At 37.7% G+C, this 15227-nt stretch overlaps 1 protein-coding gene across 2 annotated transcripts in view; it reads right to left on the bottom strand.

Moving 5' to 3' along the window:
• CERT1 (ceramide transporter 1) overlaps positions 1–15227 on the bottom strand; it is a 78353-nt gene that overhangs the window by 11873 nt on the left and 51253 nt on the right. For both annotated transcript variants that reach the window (XM_072859547.1, XM_072859548.1), the window contains exons 6-9: positions 14483–14566; positions 8611–8768; positions 1718–1810; positions 231–317 (exon numbers count right to left, since the gene is read on the bottom strand). In XM_072859547.1, the coding sequence (XP_072715648.1) occupies positions 231–317; positions 1718–1810; positions 8611–8768; positions 14483–14566 (422 nt within the window). The remainder of the gene's footprint in view (positions 1–230; positions 318–1717; positions 1811–8610; positions 8769–14482; positions 14567–15227) is intronic.

Here is a 15227-nt window from a genome sequence, read left to right as displayed (position 1 = left end):
AGCTTAACACTTATACTATCTTTTTCTATGTAAGCTGTGAAGTCACTTTCTCAAAATTAGTGTTAAGTTTATTAAGTAGTATTTAACTGTAAAAATATTAACTGAATTCCCCTTATCAGTGTCAGAATAAAATATCTAGTGTTTCAGGAGATGCACTCCAGGACTGAGTTTAAGGCACAGAAGTCTCCGATGAAGTGCCCATCATTAAGGCATTTTTCAAGTACCAATACCTGTTCTTCCATTTTATCTTGTCTATCGAGAGCAGCTTCAACAGCATCAAAGAATTCTTCTTCATTAATCAGGCTATTAGGACCCTCCTAGAGCATAAGAAACAAAACTAGTTCAAAATTTTGGAGACATGAGAGTTCCACTTAAGTTTAATATTAGAAATACATATTTATATAGTATACATATAACTGATGGAAGAAAATTTCTTCTATAGACCTCAAATATTTTCACCAATATTCTTAGATTACAATTCCTCTGAAAACCCTACTTGTTAAAGGAAGTTACTCCCTCTAACTACAATTTAGGGATGGTTGTATAAAGAAAAAAAAAAACAGGAAACTGAGTAACAGTGTCATGCTTTGACATCAGATTTAGGTTTTAATTTAATCTTCTCTTAAAAATGTTTACAGTGTGTCAGTAAAGTACACATATTAACATAATTGTGTAGCTAGACTCCTTCCAAGTATTCCAGTGCCTTAGGGCAGATTTCAGATATGTGCTCAAAACATAACAAGAGAAGACAAAATTCTGGGGATCTCAATTGAAAATTCTTGGAAAGAACAGTTTAACACTAAACAGCAGGTAGAGTTGAGCCAACTATTTAAAACTTGAGTCTACTAAGTAAAAGGGTAAATTCAGAAAATTAGGTTTACTGCTTTTACTGTATTGTAAAACAAGGTGATCCAGCAAATTCCAAAAAATCTACTTTACAACAGGGATATCTGGGAAAAGCAGCTGGTAGACATTTTCTTTTACAGTGTATGCCTCAGTCACAGAGAACCTAAGCTCAAGTATCTTTTAAATATCTCAATATATTACTACTATTTCTCAGGCTATGATTTGTAAGTAGAAACGTGTTTGATCAATGTACATGAAAGGGTCAAGCTCTTAAAAATTAGGCAAACTGCATTTTAGGTGCATTAGCTTACATTATTTTTTCAGAAGGTGGTTTAAGCATCTTAGAATTCGACTCAATATCTGAGGAGGAAGCTGCCAAAATATGCAATGATGGAAGGAACCTAAAATCACTGAATTTGTCAACATGAAATTTCAAGCGGCAGTGACAAGTTAAAAATCAATTCAAGTTAAACTTCAGATTCTAGGACTGCCTCTGCAGTCAGGGTTTTCGTATTTGCTTTACATATCTATACAGCTCAACCATTAAAAAGGGAAAGTACAGAAGTATTGCATATAAGCAGTATCAAATGTACAAGAAAAATAATAAAATCAGCGGAAGTATCTGCAAGCAAAATGCTTTAGACAAAAGCAGAACATGGAAGCCTGAGGTGAAGACAGACTTCCATTCTCAAAAAATTAAGGACCAAGATTCTTCATCCAGTTTCAGTTTCCAAGGTAGAAAAAATAAAAATGGCATGAACACACTTGCACAAGCCAAACACCTTGATTTACACATCCCTTTCCCTCTTTGAGAAACAAACCAATCTTTAGAAGTCAGTGTTTTTAAAAATTTCAAAAGCAGAATTTGTACCTCATAGTCTGGCCCTCCAAAGTGGGACTTTTTCTTCAGTTCTGTCACAGCATTTTTGTATGCTTCTTCAATTCTTCTCCTTTTCTCAATCTCCTATAAAATTACATGATCATTTGATGCAATGAGAATGAATTGACTGATAATAGTCAACATGCCAATAAATGGAATGACCAGTGTATTTTTTTCCAAGTAACAATTGCAAAGCTGCTGATTTTCTGAATTTATTTGCATGCATGCGTTATATGTGCTCATCTACAGGCATATATAATACAAAGCTTGGAGAGCTAGCTACCTTCAGGATACCTTCAAGTCATGTGGAAGAAACTAGATCAGCAAGCAAAAACTGGTATCTAGTTTAAGCATAGCTATTCATCGTTCATTGAGGGTCAGACCTTGTATCTGACTGACAGTTTATATAAACCTCCCTGACACAGATGCTTGGGCAGTGATAACAAAGGGTGAAAAGTAAGACTGGTAAAAAGCTAACTTGTTGAATGTGGTGAGATACTAATGAGTCACAGGATCTAAGTTTGTATTTATGATTAGCTGGCATAGGATCAACGTGAATCATTTTGTGAACTCCATGCAGAGACTAACAACTCAGCATCATTCTCCCATAACAGCTGTGTGACTGTACTAGAGCCATCAATGGTGTCTACATCATTGTATATTTTGAATAAAAAAGCAGTAATGCCAGAATCAGATTAAGTCTAATATTTCCTCTGTGAATTCTACATACTGCCAGATATTCTCAGTGAAAAAGCTATAAACTGTTCTGAAATTCTTGCAGAATTCAGCTTTAATACAGAAGATGTTTCTCTGTCCCCTTTCAGAATCACTTCAGGTGGAAGAAAGTTAAATCTTACAGGTGACAACTGGACACCACACACTACTCGCAGATATGAGTATAATTATTCAGCTACCCAATTTGAACTTTAAAGATTCAGTGGAAAACCCTTAAACAATACTGAAAGGCTGAATTTACCAACTGGGAATTTGGTGGTAACATTCACTCTGGAACACATTTTCCAGTTTCTAAAGAAAAGTTTGAAAAGTAAAGCAACAGTTTTGATGTAAAACAAAGTAGTATAGTTTTTCACAGGAAAATTCTTAGGAAAAAAAGGCAGCACTTAGATGAAGACAGAATGGTCTTTATCTGTGAACTTAGGCTTTTCCCTTCCGAAACTATCACAAAGAGGCAATAACTGCTAACACTTACGTTTCACAAAATTTTGCACGTTTATCTTTTTTGAAAGTAACTGGAGAGTCCTGAAGATGCACAAAGCATGACTTGAGTTTAAGTCATTGAAAGAAAGCATAGAAGTTTTACCAGAACACTTGGAATGAAAAAAACCCACCAACCCAAAAACAAAAAACCCACAAAAAAACAAAAACCCCAAAACAACTCCTCCCTTTCACTCCAAATCCCCACAGCTTCTGTACTTTGATCTGAAAATTAGTGATAATTCACATGTGTCAAAAGACAACTCTCCAAATCTGCCAGCTCTCTTGGCAGAAACATTAAATAAGGCAGAAATTGCGAACCTGTTTGACTGCACAGCAGAAAAATTACTGGTGTATTAAAACTCTAAAATTTAATGAGACATTTAAGTTACAATTGTCAAAGGTGAACAAAGTAAGCTACCTAAACATGTTAATCTTAAGGTAAAATTTAATGTTCAGAATATAAGTCTGCTCATTAATAACAATTAGTAAGACCAAAGGAAACAAGAATAGAAAAATGTTGCTGTAGTCAAGACAACAAGAATAGCATCATCACAAGGATTTTGTTGCAAATAAAACGATGGACCAAATACTAGAGATTGAATCCTTTCCTTGTTTATCCTTTTTAAGAAAATTCTACTTCAAAAACACATTCAAGAGGTTCATACTGAAAAATATACTGCATTGGAAAAATAAAGAGTCAAGCTCAAGATCTTAACAGCTAAGAGTAAAAGGTTGAAAGCAAACCTTTAACTACAACTACCTTCAGATAACATTATGTATTTTTGTATTAATCTTATTCTCACCATCTGACTGTTTTGGTAACAAAGAAAACTAAATATAGAATTCTAAAATTACAATTGTTAAGTGCATTATTTTAGCAGTCTCCTTAAGAAAAGATGTTTTTATAATAATTTATTGTTTTCAAAGGTTTAGAAATAGTTTCCAACCTTCAGAATGTAACTTAAAACTCTTTTTTTTTTAAAAAAGGGTGGTTATGGAGAAATATACTCACTTCATAACACTGTACTCATCTCTAGTAAAACTGTAGTCACTTCCAGATTAAACTAATTCTACCGAACTTGAGCTTTTTTAATACAATAAAATTTTTAGGACAGCTATAATTTTGAAACATATTTGCTTCAAGTTCAGCAGACAAATCGATCTTGCATGTTTAGGCTAAGCTAGCCCTCTACAAGAGGGAGGCTGTATAATTTTGTGAGACACTCATTAATCACCTTTGTGTGCTGCTGTTAAGTAAAAGGCAGTTGTGAAGCTACTGGAGTGAGGAGGCTGGAGAGGAAAGGAGAGTGAGCTGGGTTACAGTGGCACTTATACTACTTATAAAACACTCATTGATTTTAGCCACTGACAGATCTTACTCTTCCTGTGACAAACCTGCACAGCATAGAGCCAGCAGCGTGAATCTGCTGACACGCAAAGGACAATCTTGATACTGTCCTTTTCAACTCTGCTAGATGGTCTTTTACAGGCACTGGACAGACTTGTAAGAGCTCTAAAACCCTCCCAGCTAGAACCCAAACACAAACAGCTGCCTAATTTCATGTAATTTTCCCCTCTAATCTCTCTTAGGGAAGGTATTCTGAACTTTATAATCTCACAATATTTACTTCCTTTTCAGAGCAGCTTATGCATCCACCGAAGAAAACCAAAAGTACAAAGATAAACACCATTCTCCTCCCACATCTATTTATCAGATGACAGAGCAATGTTTTTTGCTCAGGCCCATAGTTATAAAAGATACTCTTATAAAGCCATGCTTAACCACTAAAACAACAAGATAAAAACAAAAGCAGCTCTACAACTGAAGTGGAATAGTGTTAGCAGAGGTCTGAATACAGACGACTGCTGTCTTTAAAGGTGTAGGTGTCAAGGTGTTGGTCATGGGGGACTGCAGGGGTGGCCTCTGTGGGAGGAAGCCAGGAGCTGCCCCATGTCAGACAGAGGTGGTTCTAGCCAGCTCTGAAACAGACCCACTGCAGGACACAGCTGAGCCCATCCACCATGTGCGTGGCACCACTCTGAAAATATATTTAAGAGCAAAAAACACACCAGGGAGAGAGAAAGGGGTAACAAAAAGTGAGAAACAACAGAGGAGATGCCAAGACCAGAAGAGGAGGAGCAGCAGCTCCAGGGCAGAGAACATATCCACACTGTAGCCCATGGAGGACTCCATGCCAGAGCAGAGGGACATTTCCTGAAGGAACCGTGTCCCATTGAGGACCCACACTGCAGCAGATTTTTCCCAGAGGACTGCTTCCCATGGAGAGGATCTGCGCTGGAGCAGGGAAAAAACTGTCAGGAGGAAGGAGTGGTAGAGATGAAGTGTTTTGGACTAACTGCCATTCCCCATTCCTCACCTCATACTGCCTGAGGCTAGCAAGCAGCAGGTAGAGGGGCCTGCAGTGAAGGAGTAAAGTTGAGCTTGGGAAATGGGGGAGGAAAGCTGTTTTAGCGTTTGTCTTTGTTTCCCATTAACTGGATCTATTTTATATCAGCAACAAATTGATTTTCCCAAAGTGAAGAACATTCCGCCATGACAAGAACCAGTAAGCAATCTCCCTGCCCTTCTCTTGACCCATGAGCTTTCTCATCCTATTCTTCCTCCTAGTCCTGCTGGATGGGTGGTGAGCAGCTGGGTGGGCATTTGGCTGTTAGCCAAGGCTAGCCCACCACAATTTTCTATTATTTAATTAAATAAAAATCTCCAGTTCCAAAAGGCTAGCAATTAGAAGAATACAAAGTAATGATTTTGTATTAGAATTAAAGTACTTTACCATGAGTGTGCTGTAAACCCCAGAAAATTTAATTGAGAATTGTGACTTTAAAAAAGTTGCAAGTCTACCAAAGCAGAGCAACTTAAAACCTCCAAGTTCTTCGAAGCTTTTGCGATTTTAATTTCTGGAAAACAAGTCCAAATAAGCTTGTGATGCCCTTTAAAATGTATTTACTCATGCTCTATGAGTTATCAGTCACATGAGACCCAAAGTGAAATTTAGGTTTGAATGTGTTAACCACTTGCAGCTAAAAACAAGTGCTTTAAAGCTAGCCCACAGAAGAAGAAAGTGACAAATAATTAATGTAAAAGAATTCAAATTTCATACTAACATATTATTCTGTATTAACATATACGAACCTAGGGACAAGAAAAATTCACTTCATCCATGCTCTAAGCAAAGTCTGATCAAGAGTGAACTGTGTTTGCTCAGCCTGGAGAAGAGAAGGCTTTTGTGGAGGGACCTAATAACAGCCTTCCGATACCTCCAAGAAAATCATAAAGAAATTGAGCCAGACTCTTCACAGCAGTCTATAGCAGAAGGATGAAAAACAGTGGGCAGATACTGGAATAAGAGTTACTCCAACTGGATACAAAGAAAAACTTTTTCACTGTAACAACAGTTGAGCAGCAGAACAGGCTGCCCAGAAAAGCTGTGCAGCCTCCAGCCTTGGGGACTTGAAACCAGACTTGATAAAGCCCTGAGCAACCCGGTCTGATCTCAAAATGTTCTTCCTTTAAGCAGGAGGTTGGAGAGAGAGAGAGAGACTTCTTGAGGGCTCTAATCCAACCTGAATTACCCTATGATTCTACAAACAAGCTTCAAGTCTTGGATCTACTGTAATTCCTCCAACTACTTAGATGAAGCAGTAACAAAGTGTTGACAGAAGTCACAACACAGTTAGACAGGGCCAGGCCTTTGACATATGGACAAAGACGACACAGGAGACAGGGGCAAGGATTCAAACACAGATGTATTTTGTCTGAAGGCATTTATTCTTTGAATTATGTACCACTAAAACATATGGAGTAAGATTTGAAGTGTGATATACAGCACATGGAAACATGTTAAATGAAAAACAAGAGACAACAACAGCTAGAGGACTGCACAAGACACCAGCCAGTAATGGCAGGATTCTAGAAATCAAAGCCTGAAGTACAACCTAGCCATGCCTCCAGCACATCTCGTGAAAGACGACACTGCTCCTTTTGAGTTGCTATAGTCGTTGAGTAGGCTTAGCATGAACTATCACTGCCATTAGAATAACAGACATTCTAATACCACACACCTAAAAAATTTAACCAATTAGTATAAAGCATGACTTAATCTCTTCAAGTCTCCTAAAGGAAAGTGAAATAACTGTATCTTAAAGAGACATTTAAAGTTAGAACTGGTTGTTCTCCTCAGTATTGTCATAATCTCTTATCACAATTAAAACATTTCAGATTTGGCTTAGGCAGGTGTACTCTTTGCTGGGTAAAAAACCAGCTGGATGACCGAGCCTAGAGAGTTGTGGTGAACAGAGTTAAATCCAGCTGGCGGCCAGTCACAAGCAGTGTTCCCCAGGGCTCAGTTTTGGGGCCAGTCCTGTTTAATATCTTTATCAATGATCTGGATGAGGGGATTGAGGGTGCCCTCAGTAAGTTTGCAGATGACACCATATTGGGCAGGAGTGTCAATCTGCTCAAGGGTAGGAAGGCTCTGCAGAGGGATCTGGACAGGCTGGATCGATGGGCCGAGGTCAATTGTATGAGATTTAACAAGGCTAAGTGCTGGGTCCTACACTTGGGTCACAACCACCCCATGCAACACTACAAGCTTGGGGAAGAGTGGCTGGAAAGCTGCCTGGCGGAAAAGGACCTGGGGGTGCTGGCTGACAGCTGCCTGAACATGAGCTGGCAGTGTGCCCAGGTGGCCAAGAAAGCCAACAGCATCCTGGCTTGTATCAAAAATAGCGTGGCCAGCAGGACTAGGGAAGTGATTGTCCCCCTGTACTCAGCACTGGTGAGGCCACACTTCGAATACTGTGTTCAGTTTTGGGCCCCTCACTACAACAGAGACATTGAGGTGCTGGAGCATGTCCACAAACAGGCAACGAAGCTGGTGAAGGGTGTAGAGCACAAGTCTTATGAGGAGCGGCTGAGAGAACTGGGGTTGTTTAGCCTGGAGAAAAGGAGGCTGAGGGGAGACATTATCGCTCTCTACAACTACCTGAAAGGAGGTTGTAGTGAGGTGGGGGTCGGTCTCTTCTCCCAGGTAAGAAGTGATAGGACAAGAGGAAATGGCCTCAAGTTGTGCCAGGGGAGGTTTAGATTAGATATTAGGAAATATTTCTTTATTGAAGGGGTTGTCAAGCATTGGAACAGGCTGCCCAGAGAGGTGGTGGAGTCACCAGCCCTGGAGGAGTTCAAAAAACATGTAGATGTGGCACTTCAGGACATGGTTTAGTAGGCATGGAGGTGTTGGGTTGACAGTTGGACTAGATGATCCTAGAAGTCTTTTCCAACCTTAATGATTCTATGTTTCTATGATTTCCACATCATTTTGCAAGCACAGATATTAGGTCTCTCTTGCTTGCAGAAGGCTGCAAGCAATACACTATTGCTATAGAGATATTAAAAAATATACAAATACTATTTGAGCAAGGGCTGGGAAAAGAAAGACTATGATGAATTATGTTACTATATCACCAGTCAGGATGAGGCTTTAACATTTTACAGGAGTAATAACGAAAGCACCTAAAATTAATAAATGCTATACATAAAAATAAAAGCAATACCTGGAATAAAAAAAATTAACAGCTCATTTGAAATTTCTATTTCAAGCTAAAGAAACATTTTTTCAACAAAAGTAAAAGGAAAATGATCTTACCTTGTCTAGCCTTTTTTGCCAGCTTTCTTCACGTTTTACCATGAGTTCAATACAATGAGAGAGTGTAGCAAGGATTCCAGCAGTAGTTGCCTTGAAAGTAATAGCTTCTCCTTTAAAGTCTATGCCATTAATTCCTTTGGGTGTAACATGCGGAAATACTAAAAACAAACATGAATCATTCACTGATAGCTGCCTTTAACTCAAATAAGCATTTTACATGTATGCTTATGTTACAACTATTTGAAGAAAATAGACTGGCTAGAAAGTTAACTTCAAAAGAAAAATCAAAAGTGCTAATAATTTTCAGCTATCCACAGGATAAGGAAAGAGATTCAAAAGGAGGAACACATCCCTTCAGCTTCATCTTGCTATACTGTATTTCTAGTCTGCTTGTAATGCGGTATTACTCTGCACTCTGCAAATCATGTGGGTGGAGGGAGTGGTAATACTTTGTAACAATAGCAGTTTGACAGCTTGAAGTGGGGCCTAATTAACACAGAGCAACCTTAAAACATACCTGATACAGCACTAAGAAAGGAACAATTTCAAAGTGCAATCAAACCCAAAACGTAACACTCAAGGTTGCTTTAAGCAGGTAATTATAGATTTAAAAACCTCAAAGTAAAAGGTATGATATAAGATAAAAGTATAAAATATGTTAAATTATCCAAGTACTGTGGGGTTTGCAGTTCCAACAACTACTTCATGCTGTCAACTAAGCCATCTGTTGCTAAGGCTATTTAAACAAGTCACTTAAAATGTGTGACAAAAACGTAGCTATTATATGTCAAACTCGTATGTAGGTTGACATAATAACAAATCAAACACTACACATTAATGTCAGAAAATATTAGAAAGCAGAAGTAACACCCATGTTGAAGCTGACTGAGCCCAGCAAGTTAAAAGTAACTCCTGCTATGGCATGGGCCAAGCTAATCACTTATCACCTAGCTGGCTATCACTTCCCCCCCCCCCCCCCCCATCTATCAGTTTGTCAACATGGCACTGCTATGGTTTAAAAAGTACAAATAAATATTTGTGTAAGTTTATCTAGTATCTGTCTGCAACAGCAAAGCAGAGCTTTCAAGGAGTTCAGTTCTTGTAGAGAAGAGAAACGCAATTGCTATTCTCTAATGGTAGAGCACAGTACCTATGCTTTAGGAACAGAAAGCAATCATCACATGGTCTTAAGCAATGGTTTAAGTCTCTAGATGTTTTATACACCCTCCTTTCAGAGGGTATCAAACTTTTTCAAACAGATTATTTCAGACTACACCCTACTTCAAAGACCTCAATAAGCATACATATTATGGTAGAATACAGCTTATTTTTTGTTTCATGTTTATCAAGAATACTCCCTAAAACATACAGATGATGGACGCTGGAGAAAAAAGGAAAGTAGAGAAATAAAAATCCAATTCAGAAACAATAATGAGCAGAGCAGCTCTCCTCCCCCTAACAGCTGCAGAGGGAACACGGAGGAGGCTGAGACTGAAAGTGGTATAAACTGGCAAGGAGGCGATGCATTGGATTCACTGAGAATAATTAAAATTACACAAAAGCTTCACCTATACCACTTCACGACTGAAAAATACAGTTCATACTAATAACTTGTCCTGTTGGTGTAGACTGTGTTCATGTGCAGGCTTACCAGCACAGGTATAATGCTTACAGATGTGATTTTTCTCTTAATTATGCAACATGCTAGACATGCTGAAGAAACTACCACTGGCTGCAACCCTATAAAATAATTTCAGAAATCTCTATGGTAGATTGTAAGGGAGATGCAGCAATGCAGCCTCATTTCCTGGAAAAAAGCCAGCTTTTGTTCCTAGATACCTTTAGGTGTCAGCTACAGCTCATTAATACTTCCATACAGTTTCAGTCATCATATATTCTAAGTCATTCTTTAATGACTAGTCTCAAAGTAGCAGTGATACATGCAGAGCTTGCAGTTTTAAAGTCAGTGTCCACAGTTCCTTTCAGCCATTATAATTCTGGGCAAAACCAAACTTGTTGCAGAAAGACACAAAACCTATTTCTTTGAAGAGATGGTCACTCAAATGATTCCTTACAATGGATGGGAGTATTTTGATTCATTCCTAACCGCAGGGGACATCTGTCTTCCCAGAACACGTCAGAAGATTACCTCAAGCTCCGTCTCAGTAAGAGCTGAACTTCAGCACATTAGAAGATTTGTCAAGAGATTTTCTATTTGGAAAGCCCCAACATCTTTCCTATTCCTTTTTTATATTTTTTTTCCATGTCAGCTACAAGACTTGAGTGTTTCAAAATTAAAATTGGTCATCAAGAGATTTATGTGGTTCAAGGTAAAGACTAATAGGAAAGTGTTCTTACCATTGCAACTGCTTTTCTAGCTTGGTGATCAAACTGCATGCAGCCAACTGATAAAAGTAGCAGGATGATTTTTCTCCTACTTTAACTTCAACACCTTCCAAGTGGTTCCTTTTTAATTATCCCATCTTTTAAGCATTTTGCTTCATTTCTCATTTGTTTTCTCTTGCCTTTCATATAAAGGATTCTTCATACCATACTTTAGCCTTCAATAGCTCTTTAGCCCTTCTCTCCTACACCTCTGTTAAGAAAGGTCAGTTTTCCCTTCTTGTTCCTAAGATTCTGTTTGTAACAGCTTCCCAGATGTCCCAAACATCACCTGTTTGATCAACTCTGTTTTCCAGTGGAACAGAAAATTACCTTAAAGACAGTAAGTAGAAAGAAGTTCCTTTATCTTTTCCATTAAATGCCACCTTAACATCTTCTGTCACTAAACTAATTCTAAGTGAATAAGAAACGTTCAGGTGCATCACCCATTTATTGATACCCACTGTTGTTGATCTGTGGACAGCAGTAGGATCAATATGATTAATTTTCCTCTAAGAACAACCCCATTATTTTGGCAATACGTTGGTGAATATTCTTTTTCCATTCAAAGCACAAAAATCCAGCATAAATCTCTGTTTTACATAAAATTTCTCTCCTTCAGCCTCTGTACCATTACCATCTTTATAATTCCACTACAAAAACACCTTCTGTCTTCAAAGAGGTTCCTTAAGTAGGTTTCACCTGCTCTTCTTATTCTTACATAATTTAAATCCAAATATGCTCATTTTCCTGAGTGGATGGATGGGAACACTTGCTGATCAAGATTCTACATTCTTAAAATATAAGATCCCAATGGGTAAATATGTATCAGCCAGACTCTCCCTTGGTGTTTTATATAAATGATCATTGTTTCAGTTACCAGATTTTTTTAATTGGAATGTGACCAATTAATTTAAATACCTTCCTAGTATTCGTCCTAGCTCTTCACTCAAAGATCCTAGACAACACAGAAAAGAAAAAGCCTCCCTATCCAAAACATCATCTTCAGAGTAGTACACAAATCTCTATAGTCACGTGAACTTTCTCTTCCCACCCAGGAAAGGTGCAGAAGGGAACAAATTTCAAAAAATAATGTGTATATGGTCCCTTAAGTCAGTCTTAAATCTAATGATTTGAGCATTAGAATGGTATACTAGTGGTCTGAACAGTAGGCTCAAACACTCCTTCTTATCATAGTAGGCTAAAATAAGAGGTTGAACCTGTGCTTCTCATTTCCTGGAGCACTGACTGCAGAACAGCCCCAGAAAAAACAGGCAACCACTTCTCAGCTGCAGTTAAAAAGATTGTTCCAGTCCTTCAAGAAGGGAACCTGAAATTTGAGAAACCAAAGAATCTTAACAGCAGCTCTGAGGCTAAGCTTTAGAAAAGGGTGAAGTTGAAGATAAGTCTTTCATTATACATTATCCGAGTAGTTTTCTGCCCAATACATGGGCATGGCTGTCTCAACCTGAGACATCTACTTTCCCCACTGCATCACTTATGATTCCACTTCCGGGCAGAGACTAATTTTTCATTTCTAATCAAGCTTTGCAGCACTCAGCTACTAAATATTTAATGGATTTAGCCCTTAGAAATGAAACTGAGGCACAGAAAAACTAAAATGGAGATAAGGCTTTTCATAGAAATAACTGATGGAAAGTAAATTTAATGGAATCAGGAATCATAACAACGGCAATTAGAAGTTCTGCAAAAAGCAAGGGGTCGCGGAAATTATTTTCTGTAGTGAGCTATGGTAAGTGAGTTTATACACAGGTACTCATAATATATAGCAATTTCTTAGCATGTCAGTTCCCAAAGACTTGATACAGAACTTTTTACAAGAGGAATATGATATCACTTCAAATTCCTGTTAAACAGGTGATGAAAAATACGAAGTCACATACTTTGCATTTAAATGTTCTAAGAGGACCAGATGTACTAAAAATATAGACTTTCCTAATGACATTCCCCATACCATATGTGTATATATAGCAGATACACCAGGAGACTGTAGATATGAAGAAACGTTCTAAAGGCAAATTAAGCTGAAACTCCTACATGATCCTACAAAAATTAAGTTTGCCAAAGACAGCTCTTTCAAAATGAATCATGCAGTAAAATTAAATTCTCACTTAACATTTTTTAAAGAAGGCTTTTTCAGTTTTCTGACATTTGTTCTGACTTAACAGTCCTCAAAAAAAGGTACAATCACAAGGTACAATCAAAGGTACAATACACAATAGGGTTAGTGGAACTGTGCACTTGCTTACAGGTGAGCGTTGCAAGCTTGCTTATCTTTGGTCATAAGAGGCAAGAAAGATTTATTCAAAACTTCACAGTTATATGCTACTTAACCACTGAAATCAGCATTACGATTAATCCTCAGAGCAAGCACTTTACATAATTGAAAAAATCCACTCATATGATGAATTCTGGAAGTATGCTGAAAGCTCTTTCCATTTCCTTTCTTCTTTTCTCATAAGACTTTTGGCTGTACTCTAGAAAGAGCACTTAAATACAGCAAGGAAAGATGTAACACATGGGGACAACAGCCAATTAAAAAGAAAACAGAAGACAGAAAAGGCTTATTTTGCCCATATATTTTCCAGGGTCTTGATGAAAGTGTTTACATTTTCAAAAACACTTTTGGTCGAGTATTTCTTTGGGAGATTCCATCAGATTTGAAACTGGAGGTAGTGCAACTTCAAAGTTTTGTGAATCAAAGTCTAAGAAAGAAATACCACAGGACTAACTGAATTGTCAACATCTAGAGGATGTTAACACTGAAATATTTCAGTCAGGAAACAAGAGAAAGTCTAAGAAGAATGCAGATAGATTTTAAATGCATACACAACTTCTGCCAGGACAGAAGTATCAGATTTCTAGAACAGCAAGACCTGCACAGTTCTTCACATTTACTGCATGGATGCAGTGAGTACAATAACTAGATCATTTAAGACAAGAATAAAAATCAGAATTCTGTTCATCGTAACAATGGAAAATACAGTAAAAAAGTGGTAAAATTATGAGTGAGCAGCAGTAACAGTGTTGACTTAACCATTACGTAGCCAGAGAACTTGGAAAAACCATACTGGCACATATCTCACTGAAAAAGCATTGTGTTCCACCACAATCCTAAAGCAGGTAACACTTGCAAGAAAAACTGCAATTACCTGTTACAAATCTCAGTTCCCAATATCTGAATGATGCAGCTGTTTCAACAGAACTTTGTACTGAAAATGGCTTTGGACACAGAATAGGAAATTCCAGCTCGACAAGCTTGTGTTAATAATTTGGTGAATTAAGAATAATTCAAAGAATCATGAAAAGCAGCTAATGAATGATAACATGAATAAGAACTTCCTGTCACATTTAAATAAATATTCTTGCCATTTTCTGCTTAGAAAAGAGCATAAATACCCATCTTGTATCAGGCTTATCATCATACCATTCATATGAATTTTCAATGAAAAAGTTGGGACACACTTACATTTTTCCTTATTGCTGTTACTGTTATGTAAAAAATCCCCATCAGAACGCATTGTAGGAAAATCATCTTCATCATCTTCTACCACTAAATTTGAAAGACAGTGTGTTATGGGAATGAGAAAGCTTTTCCAATTCTTTAGTGTGCAAGAAAGAATTAAGAGCATCTTCATGGCTAAGCAGCATTTAAGATTTTTTCCTGCAACAAGTCATGAAACCCTCCTTTTTTTTGTTTTTTTTGACCCGAGACCACTATCAATATTCCTGTCAGAAACCATCAGGAGACTCACATTTGCTCAGTGTCGAAGTTTAGCACTCAATTCTACGCTAACAACAACATTATTTTGGTGTTACAATTGGATGAACAGAGAGCCATGATTTAGCAACTATCTACTCTTCTACACTAGAAAGTCTGCAAAGAAGTGGAATTGTACTTACCTACTTTTTTCTTACTACTAAAAGTTTCAGGCTGCCAGAACAAACCCAGGGATGAATATAAATGCCTCAGGAGAGTGCATGGATATGACAACAAGCTGTGCTCTGAGAAGCTAGGGCCTCAAGTGTGCACTCAGTGCTCTAGTTCCAGCCAATACATCTCAGGAGTATTATGGCAGCACCTTTGCCTTTTTTAAAGAACGTATTGTTTCTATCAAAACTAATATCCTACTTGTTTTTCAAAATTAAAGGTAAGAGACACAGCAATAAACCAACTTGAATTCATCTTATGAGGATAAATAATTATTGTTCTA

This window comes from Ciconia boyciana, chromosome 4, assembly GCF_034638445.1.
Source record: "Ciconia boyciana chromosome 4, ASM3463844v1, whole genome shotgun sequence".
Classification (NCBI taxonomy): domain Eukaryota; kingdom Metazoa; phylum Chordata; class Aves; order Ciconiiformes; family Ciconiidae; genus Ciconia; species Ciconia boyciana.
This window is presented reverse-complemented; position numbering and strand designations above follow the sequence as displayed.